Genomic DNA, 26,621 nt, shown 5'->3' with positions numbered 1-26,621 from the left:
GGGGAAGTCAAATGGCTGGTTATGAAAATCCTGATAAAGATAGGTATCAAAGGAATTTTAGAAAATTCTAAGCCAAAGAAATACAGATGGGAAAGTGTTCTTGAAATATCCAGGAAAGTGTGCAGGGCACAGCAAATAGTAGGTCCTTAGTATTTTGTGAAGTAAAAGTCATGCTACTTTGGCTGCAGAGAATGTGAAATTATTTCTTTTTAACCCTTACTTGCCATGCTAGAGTAGTATGTCATACATGAGTTGATGAAATCCCAAAATGATATTTCACCTGGTGGCACTGTTTGGTTTTAAGTGTTTTCACATGCATGTGTTTGCTGTTGATTTTTGAACCATGTTGTCTTTTCTTTATATTCATAATTGGAATTCTGTTAATGCCCCTGAAGAAGACAATAGAGCCCAGTAAGGGGAAAAATGACTGTGAGAGATTTTTGTTGAGGTCGTTCAGATGTATTAATACTTAACAGATTATAGGTTACGGATTAGAGAATATTCTGTCTCCATTCTCAGATTTCATTTTAGTATTTTTAGAAGGTCCTTTATTAAAAGTTTAAATTGCTTTAGAAAACATATAGATTCCAAGAACAAGGTCCTATTTCATTTTCAATGACTTTATTGAGAACATTTTGCAAATTAGATTTTACAATTTAACATTTTACAATTAGAAATTTTATCTGCTACTACATAAATTGCAAACTTTTCAAAACACTACAGAAAATCCTTTATTTCTTTGGATTCTTCTGTTCCATGCTGAGCTCCTGAGATAAATTTTTTTCTTTCAGCTTCATTTTCATCTTCCTGTGAAATAAATTTTAGAAAACATTAAAATGTAAACTTTAGGGCATTTTATCAGCTATAATTAATACATTTTAATTCTTTTTTCTCTGAAGAATTAACTGCTGTGATTCTGGCAATCCTAGAAAAGAGGCTAGAAACAAAACGGTAACATTATGTAACATTCAAATATTTATAGTGGGTGCTCATTTGCACTACACGTGGACTAAAATTTTCTGTATGTTCTTAAAAGCAACTTATTTTATTAATGACCTCAAATTACTTTTGAAAACACCTGCCCATAAAAAGTATTCATTTTAGGGGGGTGAATCAGGTATTTTTACTTCACTGTTTGATAAAAGTAAATTTAACTTCTGAGACACTTTATGTGCTCCAGCATGGCATTTTTGTCTTCTCTAACGTGCTTTCTTGACAGGCCTGCCAATTTTCCAATTACTTGCACCACCATATGTTATCTGAAGATCAGTCAACTCTAAAATAGGAAACATGGGCATGTCAGTCTATCGAATGCTTACAGTCTTCTACAGTTTCAATTCTAAGTGTGGCTTCATAATTCATAGCAGGGTCCTGTGGAACATGGTGAATAAATGAAGTGACTTCGTAATGTCTGTCTCCATAGGAATGAAGTGCATCTTGTGTTCAATATTAAATGGCGACCTCCAAAGTATAAATAATGAGAGTCTGGAAAAATATTTCACCTTATAATCTGTAACCCATTTCATCATCTATGTTCCTTCAACAATGCTAAGTACAAAGCAGTCTTGCTTTCCTAATGTTTCTAATAATTATCAAGTGAGAACTTTCATTTTTATTAACTGAAATTAAAAAGCATTGTCTACTGAGTTAAGCATAGGTAGCAATTTCTTAAGTATCTCTAGACAACAGTAATATTATCAGTGTCGCCAAATACATCACCCTTTATCTCAGAATCTTATAAAACCAAATTCAATCATTGTTGAGCTCTTAGTAAACTGACTTTATTAAATAAATGAAATTCAAGTATAATTTTTTCCCATGAAAAACCACATCCTTGCCTATAAATATTAAGGTGGAGAAGGCTTCCTTTATATACTTTGTCTCTAGGTTCAACAGCATCTGTGGGTTAGACTTTGTCAACATCAGAAAAGTAGAGAAATTACCAATATTATAAACCAATCTGAATCATTTATAAATATGTTGCATACAAGGGATGGGGCTTTGAATGTCATTTTGGCAGGCAATGTAATTTTAATATATTGTTCAAAGCAAAATAGTCACTGTATGTTGTTTTAATTTTTTTTCCCCAATTTGTCTCTACTGAACAGAGATACTATGTTTGATTGACTCTTGAACAGGTATTTTCCACTTTTGGGCAAGAGTTTCTAGAGATTACATTTTGATTATATCTTAACAGAAGCAAATTTTGCACTATGCTTTGCGCTGTCTTCTTCATGTGAGACACTGACAGAAGGTGTTAATTTAGCAGGTAAAGGTGGCAAGACATTTTTGTTAGGTAGCACTGAATTTATGTATTAAACAGATTTTTTCAATAAATACAGTACAGTTCTATACATGTATTTTCTCTTCTGATTTTGTCAACACCTTCTCTTTTCTAACTTTATTATAAGAATACAGTATATAATATACATAAGAAAATATGTGTTAATTAACTATGTTATCAGTAAGGCTTTTCTGGTCAATGATAAGCTCTATTGGTAAATCTGGGGGTAGTCAAAAGTCACATGCAAGTTGTTGGAACACCTAGCCCTCTCATGTTATTCAAAGGTCAACCATAGTTTATAAATGCATGTCTCTTCTAATATTGCCTCCTGCTCAGGACAGGTGAAGAATTGTTCCACATTTTTCTTTATGCTGAGGACATGTCTTACATGATCTTGCCTTTATGTACCTTTAAACCGTTTCCATAGGTAACAAGATCCTATCTCCTTTTTCCTCTGTACAAAGATAACTGTGATTTGGATGAAGAAAAGGATTATGAAGGGGAGGAAAAGGCATTTAACCCTAACTGCTAGAGTATAACACATTGTAATTGCTATAGTAGAACATCATCAAAATAATGAAAATAGCAATAAAAGCTTTTATTTATTTATTACTAGAGAGAGAGAGAGAGAGAGAGGAGAGAGAGAGATGAGAGAGAGGACAGGGGAGAGGGCAGAGGAAGAGAGAGAATCTTAAGCAAGCTCCATGCTCAGCACGGAGCCTGACATGGGGCTCAATCTCATGGGATCATGAGATTAGCCAAATTCAAGAGTCACATGCTCAACCAACTGAGCCACCCAAAGCATTCCAACAGGTTTTATCATTATAAATAAAACAGTAGATTTAGACACAATAAACCTCCATAAAGGATTTTAGAGGTTGCTTTATTTTTTTTTGTTTGTTTACAAGTGCTAATTTGTGTAAGAACTTTATAAGCAATTCAAGATTAATAAAGCATTGAAATAGCTCAGGCAGCAAATCAAATATCATTGACTAATGATTGCATAATGAATGAAACTGCAAATATAGAAGCTTTTTACCAAAAGTATTCTTCACTACTGAATATTAATGGCAGTAAAAAATTCTTCTGATAAATGGCACGTTTTTGTTTACTCTTTGCTGAGTTAAGACATCTGTTTGTTTCCCAGCAAAAGAAGACCCTTACTACACGGATCATTTTCTTAGTGAACAGTCCTGACAATTTTGACATTTGTTTCACAAGTGTCTGAGGCAGCCAGCAAGAAAATGTACCCTTGGGGCCACTGGAAAGTATAGACAGGTTTACCTCTTAACACTGAAGCTTGCTAATTCATACTCCAGAAAACATGTTGATTGTAACCACCCTGCAGATCTGCTAGTTACATGTGGAATTTCAATACCCACTCCCATAACAACAACCCATAATGCCAAATGACTGACGGTGGTTCTTTAGCCTTCTGCTCTTTTTACACTGACAGCATTGTTGTAGTAATGAGAATGAGAATGTCTAGGCATACACGGTCCATGGGATCACGGTCTAATGCTCCTGGTGGTAACATAAGACTGAGGGAGTTATTCTAACAGAGAACAGCAAAAACATTCTTACCTAAACTAAACATTCTAACAGTAAAAACACTGCCATTCTTACCTAAACTAAATCTCTGTTACCAATGAATAAAACTTGCAAGGTTTTGTTTAAATGCTATTAAAGCTTCCACTATCAATTGGAACAGAGGCACCCTCAATTTTCCTTATTACAAACTGTCTTAGTTTTCATAATAGTTCAAAGATTTGATGCCCATTAATAAAACCAATCCATCCTGCTTTTTCTTTCTTTTCGGAGATAACCAACTCCAAAAAAAGGGCAGTTATTTTAGCAGCTAGAATTTCTACTGCTCAGGTAATATTTGGACTCAAATTAGTCTATTAACCCTATAGACAGCCAAATTGTAAGTGATTTCTCTTTAAGTAGTATTATACAAAGGGACAACTTTCCCCATTGTTTGTTTTTATCTTTTAAAGAAGAATGTATAAATACTTTATAAGCAGATACCTGTCAAATACCACCATACCCAAGTGATTAAGGTTAGTATCACCAGTAATACTTATTCAAGGTAATTAACCCTTCGCTATGATGCACTAAAAAGGGCACATCAGGTCTGTGGTATCCTTCTAATAATGCATGATCTCAATCTAATCATGAGAAAGCATCAGATAAACATTATATAAAATAATTAAACAGTAGTCTTCAAACTGTCAAGGTCATCAAAGACCATACAAAGTTTGGCCTGTCACAGATGGGAGAAGACTAAGTAAGGGAACATGATGATTAAAAACTGATGGGATCCTGGACCACGAAAAGGGTATTAGTGGGAAAACTGGCAAAATTTAAATATGGTCTATGCAGTAGTTAATAGTATGTCTTGATGTTAATTCCTGGTTTCAGTTATCTACTTTAGTTATAAAAGTCGATAACACTTCAGCAAGCTGGATAAAGGGCAAATGGGAATTACGTGTACTATTTTTGCATTTTTCTAAATCTAAAATTATTTCAAAAGCAATTTAACAAATGGTGACTCAATGAAAGGTTTCTGCATTCAAAGTAAGTATCACGTATATATAAAGATTTTATGTGGAAAAAAATTCAAGGCACCTATAGCTGCTCACATTGAAAATACACAGTGAAAACAGTTTTGCTTTCCATTGTTCTACTTAAAATTCCTTTTCGTAAGTATCTCCAATGTTCATAATGGTGATGTTCTTAATTTTTATTCCTTGTTTATGCTTTCATGTATTTTCTTACTTTTCTACTTATGGATTACTTTTACCAACAGAAAACATAAGATTTTTTAAATAAATACCTTTATAATCTCACCCTTTGAAACTATTTCCAGAAATAAGCATAATGGAGGTCAATGTTACAAAGAGAATTTCAGTTGTTTTCACTTTACTGAATTTCTTACTTATAGCAGACAGATACATGGTATAGTACAGCAGTAAAATGAAGTGAGGAGGTGCAGCCTAAGCACTAACTTAACCTATTTCTATTTTCTTGGTTATCTTTAGATTTTAAATATTCCTTGGCTAATCCGAGAGTTATTGTAGTTGGATTCAAATCATAGTCAAAATTATCTTTATGCTTTAACAATGGTCTTTTTAAAAATGTTAGTGAATATATATGTGTATATATATTTATGGCTTTTGACAAAAAAGATATACACTTATCTGTTATGTTAGTTATAGAATAGGTTATCAAAAAGCATATATACTCTTCCAATCTATGGTCAAAAACTGCTGTCTTTATTTACTTAAAGTATGTTCCAGATATAATTCTCAACAGCATTTAAGATTATGCTTTAATACCGAAATGTGCTGGTTGCTGCACAATGAAGAAAAAATTTATCTTAATAACTGGAAAAATACTGATGATAATGAAAATGTTTTAGGCAAAATGAGCACGCTGCATGCTTCAGACTAAAATTAATTAGAGTTTTTAATGTTTTACAATTCCACCATAATTCTTTAAATGGTGCATTCCTTCATAGTAATAAACACTTGATCATTAAGTAAAGTGCAAGATGTGTGTGATGTGCTACATTTAACAACCTTTGGCTCTTTTTTCTGTACTTCTGCATTCAGTTTTCCAATGCACTGAATAAGCAATTGAAGACCACAATTAAATTCCCTGACTTTGCATATTGAGATTCTTATTTCATTTAATACAAAGGTAATTAATCTACCATTTTATAACTGAATCCAACTTTAGTGGGCCATGATAGATACTGAAATGAACTTACAAGAAATGCTTAATTAAATATAGTGTAAAAAGCATAAGATGGTTTTTTTTTCCTTATGACAGAAGTTGCATATTTAATTAGAAAGTCTAGGGCTATATTATAAAATTAAAGTAACTGGGGAGGTTCTTTGTAACCTAGCTCAAATACTTATGTCTTGTAAGTAAATTTCTACCTTTTTTTCTACTTAGTGGTTCAGAAAAGAAATAACCAAGGAAATTTCCCTTAATTTAATATTATAAATCATATCCTTTATTTTAATAGCAAGTAAAACAGATAAAAGGGCAGAAATGAATATCTGATTTCATGTATGAGAATACATGAACAATTCTGTTTCATTTGTTAAGCAATCACTTATCTCCGATTTGTGATTGTGGAACAAATTTAATGGACTAGGTTTGCTTTTCTAAGTCTTTAGTTCCTCTTGTCATGTTTTACTTTGTGGTGGCTTTTGGTAGCATGGAAATGGGGAAGTTAGAAATAAAACACTGGGTTTTCCAGTGTTTCCCAGAGCCAGAAAGACCCTCAGGACTAGCACAACCATCTGGAGAGGGTATATTTATATTAAAGGAAATGAAGATCAGTGAGTGAAAGGTGAGAGTCAGGCAAAATAGCAGAAAGGAAAGAAAGGAAATGAATGACGGATGGTAAGTGTGAGCTAGAGTAGGCTCTTAATGAACATAAACCCTATTCTATAAGTTTATATCCTTATTATCTTCCCATAAACATGAATAAAAAGCACAATTTCTGTAACATTAATTTTTAGATATTTCAGGTACGTTTAAGATATGAACCTTCTAGGGCTAAAAAATACCACTATCCTCTTCATATGGAGCTTATGGTCTTAAAGATTAAAAAAAAAAATCTTCTTATAGAAGTCTAATATCTGAGAAATAAGCATAGAAGTATATGCTAGATTCTGCATGAGATGCCCCTACCTTGATAACTCACCTTCATTTGTAACATTTTTGCTTTAAAAGATATTTACTTGAAGTATTCAGTTTTGTAAGTTGGTATGCAGTCAGCACTGATTATAGAAAAACAAAACAAAAATATCTCAAATTCTTTAATGGCCCAACATAAATATATTTTCAAGTGAGGATAGCAAAAGTTTTATATGTTTTTTTCATGTAGTGCCTTATTTATGTTTTTATTTACTTATTAATTTTAATTAGGCGTGGTTGACATAATGGTATATTAGTTTCAGGTGTACAACATGCTGATTGACAACTATATATATACTACTCAGTGCTCACCACAGTAAGTATAGTTCCCATCTGTCACCATACAAAGTTACTAAAATATTGACTATATTCCCTATTCAGTACTTTTCATCCCCATGACTTATTTTATAACTAACTGAAACTTTGTATCTCTCTGTCCCCTTCACCTATGTTTCCATTCCCCACACCCCTCCCCTCTGGCACTTATGTTTATTCTATTCAGGAGTGTTTCTGCTTCACTGTTTTTAGTTCCACATATAAGTGATATCATACTGTATTTGTCTTTGTCTTACTTTACTCAGCATAATATTCTCTAAGTCCATCTATGCTGTTACATATTCTACCGTAATTTCTTTATCCACCACAATTTCTTTATGCATTCAGCTACCCACCGACACTAAGATTGCTTCCAAATCTTGGCTATGATAAATAATGCTGCAATAAACATAGGGGTACATGTATCTTTTGAATTACTATTGTTTTTTTCTTTGAGTAAATACCCACAAGTAAAATTACTGTGTTGTATGGTTTTTCTATTTTTAACTTTTGGAGGAAACTCCATGCTGTTTTCCATAGTGGCTGCACCAATTTACATTCCCACCACAGTGTTTTAGGGTTCCTTTTTCTCCACATCCTTGCCAAATCTTGCTATTTCTGTCTTTTTTTCCCCACTAGGTTATTTATTTTGAGAAAGAGTGCAAGTGGGGTAGTGACAGAGAGAGGAGATAGAGAATCCCAAACAGGCTCTGTGTTGTCAGCGCTAAGCCCAGCAAGAGGCTTGATCTCATGAATCATGAGATGATGACCTGAGCTGAAATCAGAGTTGGTTGCTTAACCGAATGGGCCACCTAGGCACCCCATTTCTTGTCTTTTTGATACTAAGTGGTCTCTGTGGTTTTGATTTGCATTTCTCTGACGATCAGTGATGTTGAACATCTTTTCATGTATCTGTTGGCCATCTGTATACCTTCTTTGAAAAAATGTCTCTTCAGATCCTCTGCCCATTTCTTTTTTTTTTTTATTATATTTATGATTTTATTTTTTAATTTACATCCAAATTAGTTAGCAAATAGTGCAACAATTATTTCGGAGTAGGTTCCTTAACCCCTATCCATTTAGCCCATCCCCCTCCCACAAGCCCTCCCATAACCCTCAGTTTGTTCTCCATATTTATGAGTCTCTTCTGTTTTGTCCCCCTCCCTGTTTTTTATATTATTTTTGTTTCCCTTCCCTTGTGTTCATCTGTTTTGTCTCTTAAAGTCCTCATATGAGTGAAGTCATATGATTTTTGTCTTTCTCTGACTGACTTAATTTCACTTAGCATAATACCCTCTAGTTCCACCCATGTAGTTGCAAATGGCAAGATTTCATTTTTTTGATTGCCGAATAATACTCCATTGTGTATACAAGCCACATCTTCTTTATCCATTCATCCATCACTGGGCATTTGTGCTCTTTCCATACTTTGGCTATTGTGATAGTGTTGCTATAAACATGGGGGTGCATGGGTCCCTTCGAAACAGCACACTGTATCCCTTGGATAAATACCTAGTAGTGCAATTGCTGGGCCATAGGGTAGTTTGATTTTTAATTTTTTGAGGAACCTCCAGACTGTTTTCCAGAGTGGCTGCACCAGCTTGCATTCCCACCGACATGTAAAAGAGATCCTCTTTCTCTGTATCCTTGCCAACACCTGTTGTTGCCTGAGTTGTTAATGTTAGCCATCCTGACAGGTGTAAGGTGGTATTGCATGGTGGTTTTAATTTGTATCTCCCTGATGATGAGTGATGTTGAGCATTTTTTCATGTGTCGGTTGGCCATCTGGATGTCTTCTTGGAGAAGTGTCTATTCATGTCTTTTGCCCATTTCTTCACTAGATTATTTGTTTTTGGGTGTTGAATTTGATAAGTTCTTTATAGATTTGGTATACTAACCCTTTATCTGATATGTCATTTGCAAATATCTTGCCCATTCTGTCAGTTGCCTTTTGGTTTTGCTGATCGTTTCCTTTGCTGTGCAGAAGCTTTTAATTTTGATGAGGTCCCAGTAGTTCATTTTTGCTTTTGTTTCCCTTGCTACTGGAGATGTGTTGAGTAAGAAGTTGCCGCCACCAAGATCAAAGAGGTTTTTGCCTGCTTTCTCCTCGAGGATTTTGATGGCTTCCTCTCTTACATTTATGTCTTTCATCCATTTTGAGCTTATTTTTGGGTATGGTGTAAGAAAGTGGTCCAGGTTCATTCTTCTGCATGTCACTGTCCAGTTTTCCCAGCACCTCTTGCTGAAGACTGTCTTTATTCCACTGAATATTCTTTCCTGCTTTGTCAAAGATTAGTTGGCCATATGTTTCTGGGTCCATTTCTGGGTTCTCTATTCTGTTCCATTGATCTGAGTGTCTGTTCTTGTGCCAGCACCATACTGTCTTGATGATTACAGCTTTGTAGTGTAGCTTGAAGTCTCGGATTGTGATGCCTCCTGCTTTGGTTTTCGTTTTCAAGATTGCTTTGGCTATTCGGGTCTTGCTGGTTCCGTACACATTTTAGAATTGTTTATTCTAGCTCTGTGAAGATACTGGTGTTATTTAATGGGTATTGCATTGAATAGGTAGATTGCTTTGGATAGTATCGACATTTTAACAATATTTGTTCTTCCTATCCAGGAGCATGGAATCTCTTTCCATTTTTTTGTGTCTTCTCAATTTCTTTCATAAGTTTTTCTATAGTTTTCAGTGTATAGCTTTTTTCACCTCTTTGGTTAGATTTTTTTCCTAGGTATTTTGTAGTGTTTGGCGCAATTGTAAATGAGATCAATTGCTTTCATTTCTCTGTTGCTTCATTGTTGGTGTATAGGCATGCAACTGATTTCTGTGCGTTGATTTTATATCCTGCAACTTTGCTGAATTCATGAATCAGTTCTAGCATTTTTTTAGTGGAATCTTTGGGTTTGCCAGGTAGATAGAATATCACGTTGTCTGTGAAGAGTGAAAGTGTGACCTCCTCCTGGCTGATTTGGATGCCTTTTCTTCTTTGTGTTGCCTGATTGCAAAGGCTAATTAAGACTTCCAATACTATGTTGAGTAACAGTGGCGAGAGTGGGCATCCCTCTCCTGTTCCTGACCTTAGGGGGAAAGCTCTCAGTTTTTTTCCCATGAGGATGATATTAGCGTTGGGTTGTTCATATATGGCTTTTTATAATCTCGAGGTATGATCCTTCTATCCCTCCCTTCTGAAGGTTTTTATCAAGAAGGATGCTGTCTTTTGTCAAATGCTTTCTCTGCATCTATTGATAGGATCATATGGTTCTTGTCCTTTTCTTGCATTCATGTGATGAATCACGTTAATTGAGTGTGATATTGAACCTGTCCCGCATCCCAGGTGTAAATCCACTTGGTCGTGGTAAATAATTTTTTCAATGTATTGTTGAATCTGGCTGGCTAATATCTTGTTGAGGATTTTTGCATCCATGTTCATCAGGGAAATTGGTCTATAGTTCTCCTTTTTCATGGGGTCTCTGTCTGGTTTTGGAATCAAGGTAATGCTGACCTCATAGAAAGAGTTTGGAAGTTTTCCTTCCATTTCTGTATTTTGGAACAGCTTTAAGAAACAGGTGTTAACTCTTCCTTAAATGTTTGGTAGAATTTCCCTGGAAAGCCATCTGGCTCCGGACTTTTGTTTTTTGGCAGATTTTTGATTACTAATTTGATTTCTTTACTGGTTATGGGTCTGTTCAATTTTGTTTCTTCCTGTTTCAGTTTTGGAAGTGTGTATGTTTCTAGGAATTTGTCCATGTCTTCTAGATTGTCCATTTTATTGGTGTATAGTTGTTCATAATATCCTCTTATTGTTTTTGTTCCTGCTGTGTTGATGTAATCTCTCCTCTTTCATTCTTGATTTTATTTTTTTTTTATTTTTTTTATCGTTTTTATTTTTTATTTATTTTTGAGACAGGGAGAGACAGAGCATGAACAGGGGAGGGTCTGAGAGAGGGAGACACAGAATTTGAAACAGGCTCCAGGCTCTGAGCTGTCAGCACAGAGCTTGACACGGGGCTCCAACCCACACACCGCGATGATCATGACCTGAGCTGAAGTCGGCCACTTAACCGACTGAGCCACCCAGGTGCCCCTTGTTCTTGATTTTATTATGTGGGTCCTTTCCTTTTTCTTTTTGATCAAACTGGCTAGTTGTTTGTCAATTTTGTTAATTCTTTCAAAGAACAGCTTCGGTTGTATTGATCTGTTCTGTGTTTTTTGTTGTTGTTGTTTTGATAGCATTAATTTTCTGCTCTAATCTTCATTACTTCCTGTCTTCTGATTTTTGGTTTTATTTGCTTTTATTTTCCAGCTCTTTAAGGGGTAAGGTTAAGTCGTGTAGCTGAGGTTCTTGTTCCTTCTTTAGGAAGGCCTAGATTGCTATAGACTTTCATCTTATGACCGCCTTTGCTGCGTCCCAGAGGTTTTGGGCTGTGGTTGTATTTTCATTGGTTTTCCATGTACTTTTTAATTTCCCTCTTTAACTTCTTGGTTAGACCATTAATTCTTTAGTAGGATATTCTTCCAGTCTCCAAGTATTTGTTACCTTTCCCAAATTTTTCTTGTGGTTGATTCTGAATTTCATAGCGTTGTGGTCTGAAATATGCACAGTATGATCTCGATCTTTTTGTAGTTGTTGAGGGCTGATTTGTGTCCCAGTATGTGGCCTATTGTGGAGAACATTCCATGTGCACTGGAGAAGAATGTGTGTACTGCTGCTTTAGGATGAAATGTTCTGAATATATCTGTTACGTCCATCTGGTCCAGTGTGTCATTCAAAGCCATTGTTTCCTTGTTGATTTTTTGATTACATGATCTGTCCATTGCTGTGCACAGGGTGTTGAAGTCTGGTATTACTATCGATGAGTTTCTTTATGTTTGTGATTAATTGATTTATATGTTGGGTGCTTCCACAATTGGTGCATAAATGTTTACAAATGTTAGGTCTTCTTGATGGATAGACCCCTGGATTATGATATAATGCCCTTCTCCATCTCTTGATACAGTCTTTATTTTAAAGTCTTGATTGTCTGATACAAGTATGGCTACTCCGGCTTTCTTTTGTTGATCATTAGCATGATAGATGGTTCTCTATCCCCTTACTTTCAATCTGAAGGTTCTTTAGGTCTAAGTGGGTCTCTTGTAAACAACATATAGATGGATCGTGTTTTCTTATCCATTCTGCTACCCTATGTCTTTTGATGGAGCATTGAGTCCCATTGACGTTTAGAGTGAGTACTGAAAGAGGAATTTCTTGCCATTGTGTTGCTTGTAGTGTTGGAGTTTCTGGTGGTGTTCTTTGGTTCTTTCTAAACTTTGTTGCTTTTGGGTCTTTCTCTCCTCTCTCTCTCTCTTTCTTTCTATTTTCATCTTTCTCCCCATCACAGAGTCCCCCTTAAAATTTCTTGCAGGGCTGGTTTAGTGGTCACAAATCCTTTAATTTTTGTTTGTCTGGGAAACCTTTTTTATCTTTCTATTTTGAATGACAGCCTGCTGGGTAGAGAATTCTTGGGCGCAATATTTTTTCTGATTCAGCACATTGAATATATCCTGCCACTCCTTTCCGACTTGCCAAGTTTTTGCGGATAGCTGCTGGGAAACTGATGTTGTTCTTCCCTTGTAGGTTAAGGACTTTTTTTCCCTTGCTGCTTTCATGATTCTTTCCTTGCCTGAGTATTTTGTGAATTTGAGTATGATATGCCCTTGTTTGATGGTCGTTTTTTTTGTTGAATTTAATGGGAGGTCCTCTATGCTTCCTGGATTTTGATGTCTGTGTCTTTCCCCAGGTTAGGAAAGTTTTCCGCTATGATTGGCTCGTATAACCCTTCTACCCCTATTTTCTCCCTCTTCTGGGACCCATATGATTCTGAATGTTGTTCCCTTTTTAATGAGTCACAATCATCTACTAGTCACTAAATGTAACATTTCAAAAATCTCAAATGTGCTAATATTTAAGACAGTACATATAAACTTCTACTTTCCCTACAGACACTCAAGGAGAAGAAATATTTCTAAATTATGCTGTTTTATTTTTTTACCCTAAATATACACATACAGGTTTAAATTCCCAGGGATTTAAAAAAATCTACCAAATTAAAATGAAGTAAAAATAAGGTCTAAAAATGTCTTAAATATGCAAGATATGAGATAGGGCGATCACCAAAGTATAGTACTCAAAAGACTTCCAAGTTGGATTTCAAAAATCAGAGATTGGCTCAAAGTTTTCAGATATATATACACTGTTTACTATGACTAGAATTTATTGAGCAATAACAGTTATAAAAGCTGGAAAATACTTGTATGTAGCATATTTATTTATTCATTAACATAAGCAATAACCATGATATTGGGATTGGCCACTAGAAGACTACCATCTTTTTCTTAATTTTTTTTTTTAACATTTATTCATTTTTGAGATACAGAGAGAGAGGGAGACACAGAATCTGAAGAAGGCTCCAGGCTCTGAGCTATCAGCACAGAGCCTGACAGACAGCAAAACATTACCTGAGCTGAGGTCGGATGCTTAACCAATTGAGCCACCCAGGCACCCCAAGAGTGCCATCGTTAGTAGGATGTGACAACATTTTGTTTATCCTTCAAAATACAACAAGGAATTTGATGCAACACAGATTAAAAAGACACTGTATTTTTTAAAAGAAAAAAATTTTTTTTTGCTTAGTAAGGCCCTAAGGTTAATTTTTACCAAAATTAACTTCTATACTGCCATTAGAAAAATCATAATCTTTGGCCATTTTAACTGAAACCACAATTTAAAAAAAAAAGAAAGAGAAAATACATTTTATATTTCCTTTGCTGAGTTTTGATATTCTAAATAAAGGATGTTATAGCTCATATGTGTCAAATTACTGTCAAAGAAACAAACAGAATTTACATAAATGGTAATGGTACACACAACCTTAATATTACTTTAGAGAATGGGTAGAAGACAGTCAACAAGTAAAAAATACCATAAACTCCCTTAATGAAAATTATATTAACTTTTTTTTTTACATAACTTGATTCACTGAATGAAACTTATCAAAGTGAAAACCAGAATTTGTATTAAGATAAAAAGCTGACAGAATATTTCAGTAATTAAAATTCTTCTATTGTTATGGTTTCTGAGGCCAGATAAACTGTAAATGTTTTAAACTGACAAATTTCAGACTAAGAAAACTTCAAATATACGTAATAAAATCTAGATATTCACTAGGAACTTATAAACTGTCTCAATTTAAGTTATTTTCAATATATAATGCCCTTTTTAAGCAGGAAGTTGTCAACGTATTTATCTCCAAAGCCACATCAAAATCAAAGAAGGACTTGAGGCTAATTTGCAAACAACTAGGATATGTATGGAACATCTCTTAACTCGCTTACAGTTCTCAGAGTAATTAAGTCACAGAATATTAAAGTTGAGAGATTCCTATCAGATCTTATCTAATCCTGCACATTATATATGAAAATACTGAGCACTAAATAGACAAAAATACGAAACCACTTTCTTTACTAGGTTATCTAGGGTCATAAAACAACTCCCCAAACTGTCTTCCAAACTCAAATGATTTAAAACTACACTGCTAAAAGAAAATGATAACTTTACAGTGGAGAAACCTGACAAACACTAACTTAACTTGACTGAGCATGGTTAACATAACTAGTAATACATATTGACATGCTATTTCCCCTCATATGATGTACTGAGAAGGGACATCACCTCTAGTCTGTGGTAGCCTCAATCTAATAATGAGGAAATACCAGACAAACCCAAATTGAAGGATAGTCTATAAAATAAATGAATGATACTCTTCAAAAGTGTCAAGGTTTGAAAGGCACGGAAAGAGTAATAATTGCCACCATCCAGAATACCCATGAATGGGGATTCTGGACCAGAAAAAGGACATTAGTGACAAAACCAGTAAAATTCAAACAAATTCTATAGTTTACTTAAAAGTATTACAATATTAAGATTTGCGTTTGATCATTGTTCTGTGTTTATATAAGATGTTAACATAAGGAGAAGGTGGGTACTCTCCATAAAATTTTTGCAACTCTTAAAATCTAAACTTGTCTCAACACAAAAGTAAAAACAGATAAGCAAATAAAAAATCTTTGTTAGGATGATTTAGAAATAAATATGCTTTGGTTTTAAATACTATAAAGTTTCTCACCAAAGTAGTATGCAGAGGTAATCAGAGTTATACATAAAGAGGTTTTGGCATTTCCATAATATGAACAACTCATTACAGACTCTATAAAGTAGTGCCTTTAGTAAAAAAAATGCTAGTAAAATCATACAGTCATTCAGTGATGTTTCACACGTGTTCACCGTCATGTTTTTCTGATTCATGAAGTTTAACAACCATTAGAACAATATTCAACTGTAATACAGTAAAATATATGATTTGTTTTTATTATTTCATTTGGTCGTATTTTGGGTAGTAGATGTTCTTATTAATACTAACATGTTATTTTCGTACCTTTAATCAGTGCCTTCAAAAATGATGTCTGACTGTTATCTAGAGGAAAAGAGGTATTCTTGCTTAACAAAGAAAATTTCTCCAAAGAAGTTATCATTTGACCTAAGACTGACTTAATAGGGTACAGATGTCAAACCAAAGCAAAAATGTTAGTAAGTCAAAACCTAAAGATCAATCAGTTGATCTATTCATTTTGGTAACCCAATGACAGACCTGATTGTATTGATCAAATAATCTTTACATTTTAGAAGAGTCTGGAATATAGTTTGTTCATTGACTCATATTAAACATTATCTTACAGAGAGGGAGGCAAACCATAAGAGACTCTTAAACACAGAGAACAGACAGGGTTGCTGGAGGAGGGGGTGGGAGTGGGGAATGGACTGGATGGGTGATGGGCACTGAGGAGGGCATTTGTTGGGATGAGCACTGGGTGTGTATTTAAGTGATGAATCATTGGGTTCTACCCCCCACAATCAAAACTACACTGTATATTAACTAACTTTAGTTTAATAAAACTAAAACAAAAACATTATCTTATAAAGATGGTTTTAACTCTTGAGGTAAATTATTATTCCTAGAATAAATTCTATTCCTAGAATCTTATTCCCTTTTTACTCTTACAAAAATTTAATGAGGGGGGCCTGGGTGGCTCAGTTGGTTGAGTGTCTGACTCTTGATTTTGGCTTAGGAAGTGATCTCATCGTTCTTAGGAATGAACTCCATGTCAGGCTCTCTGCTGTCATAGAGCCTGCTTGGGATTCTCTCTCTCCTTCTCTCTCTGTCCCTACCTTGCTTGTGTGTGCATGTGTACTCTGTCTCAAAATAAATAAACTTAAAAAAAAAATTAATGAACAGTGACCATGAGTTGGACATTAGGCAAGGTATTGGAAATAACAAAGATGGATAAAAGTTCTTGTTGCCTAGAGCAGTCCATGTTCCTATTTGGTAGACTGGCATGCATACAATTACAATGCAATGGAGAAAGTACATCAGGCATATAAATGTGAAGAGAAGAAAACTGACCATGATAACACATAGAAGAGTTTGCCTTTTTTTAATGATTAATATTCTAGAGAGGTGGGCTATGTCATCAAAATAACAAACCTTTCCTCATGCCCAAAGATTAGTATTGTGAATCTTTAAAACAAATACTTCTCAGGGCGCCTGGGTGGCGCAGTCGGTTAAGCGTCCGACCTCAGCCAGGTCACGATCTCGCAGTTCGTGAGTTCGAGCCCCGCGTCGGGCTCTGGGCTGATAGCTCAGAGCCTGGAGCCTGTTTCCGATTCTGTGTCTCCCTCTCTCTCTGCCCCCCCTCCCCCGTTCATGCTCTGTCTCTCTCTGTCCCAAAAATAAATAAACGTTGAAAAAAAATTAAAACAAATACTTCTCACTGTAACTTACACTATCCTTGTATTAAGGTAAATTCAACATCGAGGGCATCTTTCAGAAATAAAACTATGTTTAGAAAGTGAATCTTAAAAACTTTACTCCCAAGTGAACAGATTAAGTTGCCTCAAATATCTCTATTTCAAGTTGAATACTATTTTCCCCAGAGTGAACCCATTAGTCTTCATAGTTTTATTGGAAATTAACAGCTCATTAGATGTCCAGTAACACATCTTCTATGGCACATTAATTTTCATGGGTTAAAAACTGATTTTGCTTCAAGAAAAATTAAAATACTATTTTAGAAAATTCCACACACAAAAATGCTCTAACAGTGGTTTTTCACAATCAGTGTCAAAAATAACAGCCACATTTCCATATCTAGAACTTGTAGATTACTGCTTAGCCACTGTTTTGCTTTTTTTAAGAAAAAGATTTCTAGACAAATGGCACCTTTTACTCTGCATCTGATTTTGTATGCTTAGTTTACTTCTGTCATAAAGGTGTCAGTCAATGAGGAGTTCTCTGACTTTATGCACGAAACTTTCTATTCCTCAGCACTCAGATTGTTCTCCATAACATGTATCACAATGAAAGGATCATTTACTTATTTACATATCATGTGTTGTCTTTCACTAGGGTGTAAGCTCCATGATAGAAGATTTTTCCCTGTCTTGCTTATTACCACAGTATCCTAAGGAATTAGTGCTATTCCTATCCTACTTTGGCTTCTTAATGAATATTTCTTGACTACATGAATAAATTTACTACTATACAGATGCACAGGAAACAAATAAATAATACTTTTGACTTTTTGTATACATATCAAATACCAAGTATTTACATACATTATATGTAATCTTCACAAATGCCAGGAAAGAGTAAGTGTTTTTAATATTTTCATTCCCATTTCTCATTGAGAAAATTGAGGATTGGAGACATTAAGGAACGGCTCTTAGTCACACACTTAAAAATATGACAACCTAGGATTCAAATTCAGCTCTGACTCCAAAGAGTCCTCTTTCCATACACCAAAGGGACAATTACAATTGCCTGTGATCAATACATTTTAAAAGCGCCCCATACATTCTGAAAAATAACTCAATTTTGCTCACTGGCTACTGACCACATTAATTATTCAGTTTAACAAAAAGATTCTAAGTCTATCTCACAGAAGTGACTGAAAAACAACCTTTAAATCCAAAACAGTTCTACAATTCTCCCTAAAGATAATCTGTAGAAATCTTGATAAACATACTGATTGCCTTTTCACTTTTTCAAATATTATGACAGTATTTAGGATTTGTTGTATGATATTTCCTAAATCTCATGAGGAAATAGAAATAGTTGAGAACAAAAAGGGTATTGGTAAAATGTCACAAGAATCAATTTTTGAGCAACACACAATTCTGCACTACTTTGGGATGACTGCTCTTATGTCTTCAAATAAACTCATGTAAAGATAATTTATTATCAAGGTCCATGGCTTTCTCAATTTTTTTACTAATTACTAACACAAAAGCTTACTTTTTGAGAAAATAAAAATAGCCTCTATTTGTAAGAAGAATCATAAGCCTCTAGAGGTAGGACTCCTCTGGGCTCTTGGGAATGCTGAGAGTTTAAACTCAAGGGTCTCAAAAGAAAATCCTGGTACAATATTAAATTGACTCTGACAAAACCCAATGATTAATGAAAAATGAAGTTACAGTGAAAATATAAAAATGACAAAAGTTAATGATCTCATAGCCACATTATGTGGCAGTCATACTGTTCAATCAAAAATCCATTAAACATTTAAAAGTTCTAATTTTCATAATACAGATGGTTCAGTAATTACCCAGGGAATTTAAATTTATAATTATCCGTTGCAATGAGAGGGTTTTTAAAGAATTATTTTATTTTGCTTATTTTAAAATTACTGTATTTTATCACAGACAGAAAATACATAAATAGAATGCAGGTCCTTTTTTTCCCATTTTCTTTTAAAATAGAAAATAAAGTATATGGTCTGTAATTCACCACAGATTGAAATGTTTTTGATAAATTCAATTTCAAAAGAATTATAAAACAGGAATATAACTGAGTAATAGTAGGCATTTGAAACTGTGACACCATTGTGTCCCATCTGACTGTAGGTAGCCTGAAGCAGGGCTTTATTCTGCTGATACAAAGGTAGTAAACCCCAAAATTAATTTGTGTTACATGTTTCACATCACAAGCAGCACAATAATATGTAATATTATGTTGACTTCTGAAAAGCCATATGGAAAACTAGGTAACATTGTTTTTTTAGAAAAATTGTAGGCTTCTAATATACAAAATAAATCTACATAACTTATTTAAACTAAGCTTTACTTAAAAAGTTGATGATGTGTTTCCTTCTTTCTTTCCTTTAGTTTTTCATTCAGTAATTATTTAATGAATACCTATTATGTGCAATATGTTCAGGGTAGAGAGGACAGCAAACACAGCTGATCCCGGTGATCAGGAAATTTATACACTTGAAGGGTAAAGTGTCTTTAATTCAGACCTATGTTCTTTATACCAGACACCTCCAGGTTTCTTCAGGGAATCAAATTATTTTTGTTATAAATGTTGCAAACATAACAGTAATCATAACTGTAACTTATAACACTTAACCTTTCAGTATTCCTTCTCCATCCTTTTCCCCTTTCTTTCCAATACATTGAGTTGGATATTACTTATTCCCTGGTATGTTTTTATATTTTAACATTTTATATGGCATCATATTATAATCTTCTACAGTTTGAAATTTCTTTTCTTTTTTTTAATTTTATTTAAACCCAAGTTTGTTAACATATAGTGTAATAATGGTTTCAGGAGTAGAATTTAGGGATTTGTCACTTACATATAACACCCAGTGCTCAACACAACAAGTGCCCTCCTTAATACCCATCGCCCATTTAGCACATCCCCCACACCCCCCCCCCAGCAACCCTTAGTTTGTTCTATATATTAAGACTCTTATGGTTTGCCTCCCTGCAGTTTGTTTTCAATATTACATTTTATCAATTTATTTACATTAAACTTTCTTAATATAAATGTTTTTAACTCAAACACTAACTTCATACACTTGAAACATACCAACTAAGGTCAAGGTGATAACACGCATACTGCTATTATTTAATCTTGTTTTGGAGATATTAGCCAACACTATTAGACAAGAGAAAGACAAAGTATAAAGTTGTAAAAGAGGAAGTAAAACCAACCGTATTTGTGTATACCTAGAAATGTCCAGGGAATCAACTGAAACACCCTTACAAACAATAAGAGAATACAGTGAGGACCTCTTTTGATAATATTAGGAAAATCAACAATAGGTTAAAAAAAACCCAACAGATTATTCAAGACAACTCTAAATTCTGTATCTGCGTTCTTCTAGTTACATTCCTAAATTTCGAGAGGAGAGTGATCAAAACAAGAAAACTGTCCACTATGTGTATTTCCAAGAGGAAATCGATACATAAGCAAGTCACATTTAGAGATAAATCAGGTATGGAGATAAGTTACAACAGATTTCTATGTTTTTTTTTCAGAGCACTCTTCTCTACTAAGAGCTGTTAAGATTTTAGAGATAGGAGGTACCTTACTTAGAGGATGGATCATTTGATCTATTCTTTTTTATAATGCTGATAGAAAAGCCATTCTTAGAGTACATAACTGACTTCCCCAGAGTCCCATAGCTAATTAATAGTAAAGTTGGGTTCAGAATTCATGTCTCCTAGGTTGCTGTCTGGAACTGTCTTTCATGATGGATTAATATTGACCGTAATGAAGCAATATGATTTTAAATCAATTGTTGGCAAAAACAGAGATTATACAAAACCAACAAAAAAATGTTGGTGACATTGTGTGTGTGTGTGTGTGTGTGTGTGTGTACACATAATCCATGGGTTGAATTTATCTTACACTGAAAAACAAGTATGTGATGTTCTTCCCCAAAACATCTACATGAGTACATGTCTAGGCTTTGGTGTCAGACAAACCTATTTGAATCCTGCTTTGGAACTTACTGTTGATGTGACCTTGGGAAAGGCACATGACCTCTTAGTTTTGGCTTCCTTATCTGTAAAATGTAAAAAAATAAAAACCTAGCCTCAAAACCTAACCAGAAGAAAAATTATAAGTTTTGGGGGGCCTGGGTGGCTCAGTTAATTAAGCATCCAACTCTTGGTTTTGGCTCAGGTCATGATCTCACAGGTTCATGAGTTTGAGCCCCACATTGGGCTCAGTGCTGACAGAGCAGAGCCTGCTTGGGATTCTCTCTCTACCCCCCTCCCCTGCTTGTGCTCTCTCAAAATAAATAAATACTTAAAAAGGGTAAGTTTTGCTTTCTTTTCTATCTACAATCCTAATTTTTCAATACAAATGATAATTGTTAAGAATTAAATTTACAATATAGAATGTTTTCTATTTGTTGGTTATCTACGAATATGTATCTATTATGTGCCAGGTTCTGTTCTAGGAGATGGAGAAACAGCATAACCTGTCCTCATGGATCTTAAATTCCAACAGGTTTCAAATTTTGATGTAGCAGAAAGAACACAGGAAAGGGATACAAACTGTGGGAGCACACCTTTTCTTAGACAAAGTAATCAGGAAAATACCTCTACTAAAGAGGTGACATTCAGGCTGAGACCTGAATGATATGAAGGAGCCATCATATACTAATCTGTGAGAAGATGATGTCCAGGCCTACAGAAGACAGGCAAGGACCTTAGAGTACAAATGAGTTCAGCATGCACATGCACCAGAAAAGTCAGCATATTTGGCACGATTAAATGTTAGGTACAACTATGTGGGCCATATTGGATATTCTATTTGCAATGAGAAGCCATTGGAGGGTTTAAAAATTTAAGTAATATGATTTGATTTTGAATTCGATGCTTGTTTGGTTGCAATTTAGAGAAAATAGAGGATAGGTAAGAATGAAAATAGGGACATAGGGCAAAAGGCTACTGCAATAGTCCGTATCAGGATGAGAGAGTGTCTTAAAGTATTGTAGTAGTAGTAGGAGTAGAAAGTAAATATGGTTCAGAGTATGTTACAGTTTAGAGTAAGGGCAGGCTGATAGGTAGATATGGAAATCAACAACAACAAAAAAGAATTAGGAATGATCCTCTGTTGTTGGCACCCAAAAATGGATAAGTTGGTAAAGACTATGGGAGACATAGTTGTGATGGGAGTGATGAAGAATGAGGACATAAGAATTCTATTTTGGCAGTATTGAGCTTAAGACAGTCTTTAGATATTCAATGCCAATGTCAGCAAATATTTGGACAGATGAATTTAGATCTTGGAAGAAGAATTAAGCACTGGTATTAGAAGTTTTGAAGTCCTCAACATATAGTTATTATAAGACTTTTGCAATCATCTAGGGAACAATACGTAAATAGTGAAGAAAAAGGCCCCAAGGACTAATAAGCCATGTTAATACAACTTAGGTAGAGGTGAAGAATTTAGCTAACAGGACTGAGGAGTTGCCAGTTTGTATGAAGAAAATTAGGGGACAATTGGGCCACAGAAACCAAGATAAGAACATTTTCAAGAAAGAGGAAATGGCCACTTGATTGCCAAAAGATATTAAGAAGTCAGATAAGATTCAAGCAGAGGTATGACTATTTTGACAACAAAGAGACTGTAAGTGACCTTACAAGAATCATTTCAGTAGAATGGTAGAGATCAAAGCCCAGTTGAAATAATTTAAAGAGGGGCCAGGACATGTCATTTTGCACTTCATCCTTCCTGTTTAATTTTAAGACTGGAGCTATAGCAGCAATCTTTGAACCATGGTAGAAAGACCAAAAGACTCATGGTAAAATTACTCCTCATAGTTTGGGCTTCTAGCAATACTATTTCTGGGCTTTTAGTCAAGCATTATATTTTATATCTTCCATATATTAATCAAACCTTTCCTGCAGCATAAAAATCTACCTCCTCTATACAATATATGGTATATATATCTCTGTCCTGGTCCCCTAGACTTTCAGCTTGAATAAGAAACAAAAAACAAAAACAAAAAACAAAACAAAAACAAAAACAAAAACTGCAGCACTGGTTTGCAGAGTCCACTGCATTTACTGTCCATAAGAACATCTTTCACCATCTCCTTTTAAGTCTGTATGTCCTAGTCTCAAAATGACCATATGAAGCTGAATATATGTATGAAAGGGAAACTTTCACAAAGCAGAGTCTAGAACTCCTTTAAAAAAAATGCATATATGTTGCTTTATACACTCAACATAATAGTCATTTCAGAATGATTTTATCAACTTCAGTTTAGTGTTCTGAGAATTAACACTACATGACTGTAATCGGGAGGTAATAACTGGAGAAAGGATGAGGTCAAAGTTAGGGTCTCTGAAAGACTGGGAGATATTAAAACATGTTTGTCAAAGAAAATTTAAACAAATGAAGAAATTCTTTTTCAAGGAACTAAAATATTTTCTATCTGATATTTCTCTGGCATTAGTGTCTCAAATGAAGTTTTGATTATAACAAAATTTTCTTTCAAAGTTAATTTATAACATTTAAATAAATAGGAATCCTCATGTTTTCATTATAAAGCACTAGAAACTGTCATAAAACATACTGTCATAAGTCTAGATTTTCCAACAAAACATTTTAAGATAATAGAATTAACTTAATACAGTTAATTAATGATGAAGAATTTAGGCTCAACATATTCAAGAGCTTATTTGCCACTATTAAAATTTAAAATTTTAAATATGAAATTTTTTATTTTCCTAAATTTGCTAATAACCAGTTTAAAATATGGTAATGTATAACATACAGAATAGAATAAAAATAGAAAACCAAAAACTTAAAAGGTTTATAACATTATATGACAATAATTTACTGTTTTTAATCAAACAGGATTATAGTACTGTTCATATATCTAATACATGTTATTTTTCAAATTCATTAGCATATTTCATAATGGTAAAAACAAAGCATGTAATTATTAGAAAAACTGGTCTTTAAATACTTTGATTAAATTAAGTATATGCTATAAAATATTATTGCAAAATTGATATGTAACTGTGCTAATGCTTTAAGACATAGCAGTGTTAAAGCTGGAAAAATACTTCCATAAATTATAACAAGTGAATCAGCGACTTTATATTATCATAAAAATAATTTGGAAATGCTAAATTCTTTTCTACCCATAATGAAATTGCCTAAGAGACATTTTGGAGATTTGCTCATTTCAGTCTATTTAAGTTTATAGCAGTGATAATGATACCATAGTGGTTCTTAAAATAATGTGAATTTTTCAGGTATGAAGGTTTATGCACACAAGCACTTTTATTTTCTTCTAGATCCTCAGTGAAACAGCCAGTGGAAATTTTAAAATATAGAGAGAGGGAGAGAAAGAGAAAGAGGGAAAGAAGAAGTGAGAACATATACCTACAGAGAGAGAAGTAGGGAGAGGGAGAGAGGGAAAGAACAAGTGAGAACATATGCCTATTATGATATTGGCATCACAGAACACTCCTACCACATTCTAAAAATATCAAGAAATTTTGTAGGGGACCCAACAAACAGGTTAGTTCTATTGCTACTGGTGTAGATACACTTTTACAGTAACTTCAGTTATTTTTTCCATAGCTTCATGGTTCTCATTTGTCTATATTCTCTGATAGACTATAAGCAAGCATCAAGAAGACAGGAGCTGTATCCTGTCATGGATGCCATGGTACTAAGCAACTATTATAGGGCCTTATACTTATAAAGTGCTCAGTAAATATTTGTTAAATGAAGGCAAGATAAAAAGGTAGAAAGAGATATACTAATATCCTAACAGTGGTTACCTGAGAGGTAGGTTAGGAGTTTTGTTTTCTTTATTCTTTTTTTTTTTTTTTTGCATTTTTTGAATGATCTTAGTAAACATATATTACTTGTATAATAAGAATATAATAATACATTTAAAAATGCAGCTATTAAAGTAATCTGCCACTTAATTCCTTACTAAACATACCACAGATAAACAGTAATATGAAAAAGTAGTAATTAAAATGATGCATAGTTATTTATAAAAAATTATGCTAAATGAAGCTTATGTATTTTATTTATTTACAAATTACTGTAGTATACCATCTTCAAAAATTAATTAAGGGCATATTTTAGCATAGAGACTATTGTTCAATAAAATTTTGTTTTTCATTGTTGGAGAAGTGAAGAAATGTAAAGTAAATCTGGATTCTCAAAGCCTGTCAAATATTTCTACATACGTAAAATCTTTTATACTTCTAATTTTTTAAAGTTTATTTATTTTGAGAGAGAGCAAGCAAACGAACAGGGCAGAGAGAGAGGGGGAATCCCAAGCAGGCTTCCCTGTCAGCGCAGAGACCCATGTGGAGCTTGAATCTGTGAACTGTGAGGTCACGACCTGAGCTGAAATTAAGAGTTGGAGCCCAACACCCTGAGCGACCCAGGTGCCCCTATTTCTAATTTTTAAGTAATGTAACCAAGTAGTGTATAGCTTGTTCCTATCCTAGACAAATACTTAACTACAAAAAGATGAAGCAGTAAATTACAGGGCTACATTTTGTATGAGCAGAAAATACTAGATTTTTCAAACTGGTAACTTTTATGACATTAGCCAACTAGCCATTAAATCATTAATGTCATTTTAATACTGTATGTTTATATAGGATAATTTGACTTTGAGAACTTAAAGTATTATTAACATAAGAAGTACTTTTTTTTTGCATTGTTTTTTGGTGGTTTTGTATAGTGAACACGTGACTAAAACAAAATCTTACTATTTTTCCCCCTATCAAACATAGTAAGATTTTCTTTAAGCTAGATTTGTGATAATGATAGGTTAAACTTGTCATACTATTTTTAATAAAATACAGCATCCTTACTTTAATATATGGAAGATACATTTTCAAGAAGGAAAATGCTGATGTTATCTTGGTTATAAGCTGGCTGCTGAAATGATTTAGATAGTTTTCTCTTCCATACAATATCAGTGTAAGGCCTTTCTTTTCAATGAGTTATAGTGGATAGTTCAAACCTATTTTATGTGTATCTCTTAGTTCAGAAAAATGGGAAAACATAAATATTTACTCTATATAGACAGAAAAGACACAAGATATAGATAAAAAATGATCCATTATAGAGCAGTGAATAATTACAATGTGTATCACTGTAAGAATGGAAAAGGGCATCAAGTATTTCCACCAGCTTTAAATTTGAGGATATCTAAAGTTACTGAGAAGATTTTAAATCTGTAATTTTGTGTGTTTGGGATATGTGTTTTTGGTTCACGAATCTACACTGATAATAAATTTAACATTGTTGTCTATAGCACACTTTGCCAAAAAGAGTAAAACTTTGGCTTTAATTGAAAAGCATCTCTAAAAAAACATGCCTAAAAAATCCTATAAAAATAAAAAATAATAATCAGTGGTGC

General features: G+C 33.9%; 1 protein-coding gene across 2 annotated transcripts in view; it reads right to left on the bottom strand.

Annotated features, from left to right (window-relative positions):
* Positions 1–584: 584 nt before the first annotated feature.
* Positions 585–26,621, bottom strand: part of PHF14 (PHD finger protein 14) — a 217,538-nt gene continuing 191,501 nt past the window's right edge. Inside the window, exon 19 of one of the 2 annotated variants that reach the window (XM_030308019.1) lies at positions 585–807. In XM_030308019.1, the coding sequence (XP_030163879.1) occupies positions 718–807 (90 nt within the window). In that variant the 3' untranslated portion in view covers positions 585–717. The remainder of the gene's footprint in view (positions 808–26,621) is intronic. The other variant, XM_030308020.1, reaches the window with a different exon arrangement.

This window comes from Lynx canadensis, chromosome A2 (assembly GCF_007474595.2).
Source record: "Lynx canadensis isolate LIC74 chromosome A2, mLynCan4.pri.v2, whole genome shotgun sequence".
Lineage (NCBI taxonomy): Eukaryota > Metazoa > Chordata > Mammalia > Carnivora > Felidae > Lynx > Lynx canadensis.
Note: the sequence above shows the minus strand (reverse complement) of the source record. Positions and strands in the feature narration are given on the sequence as shown.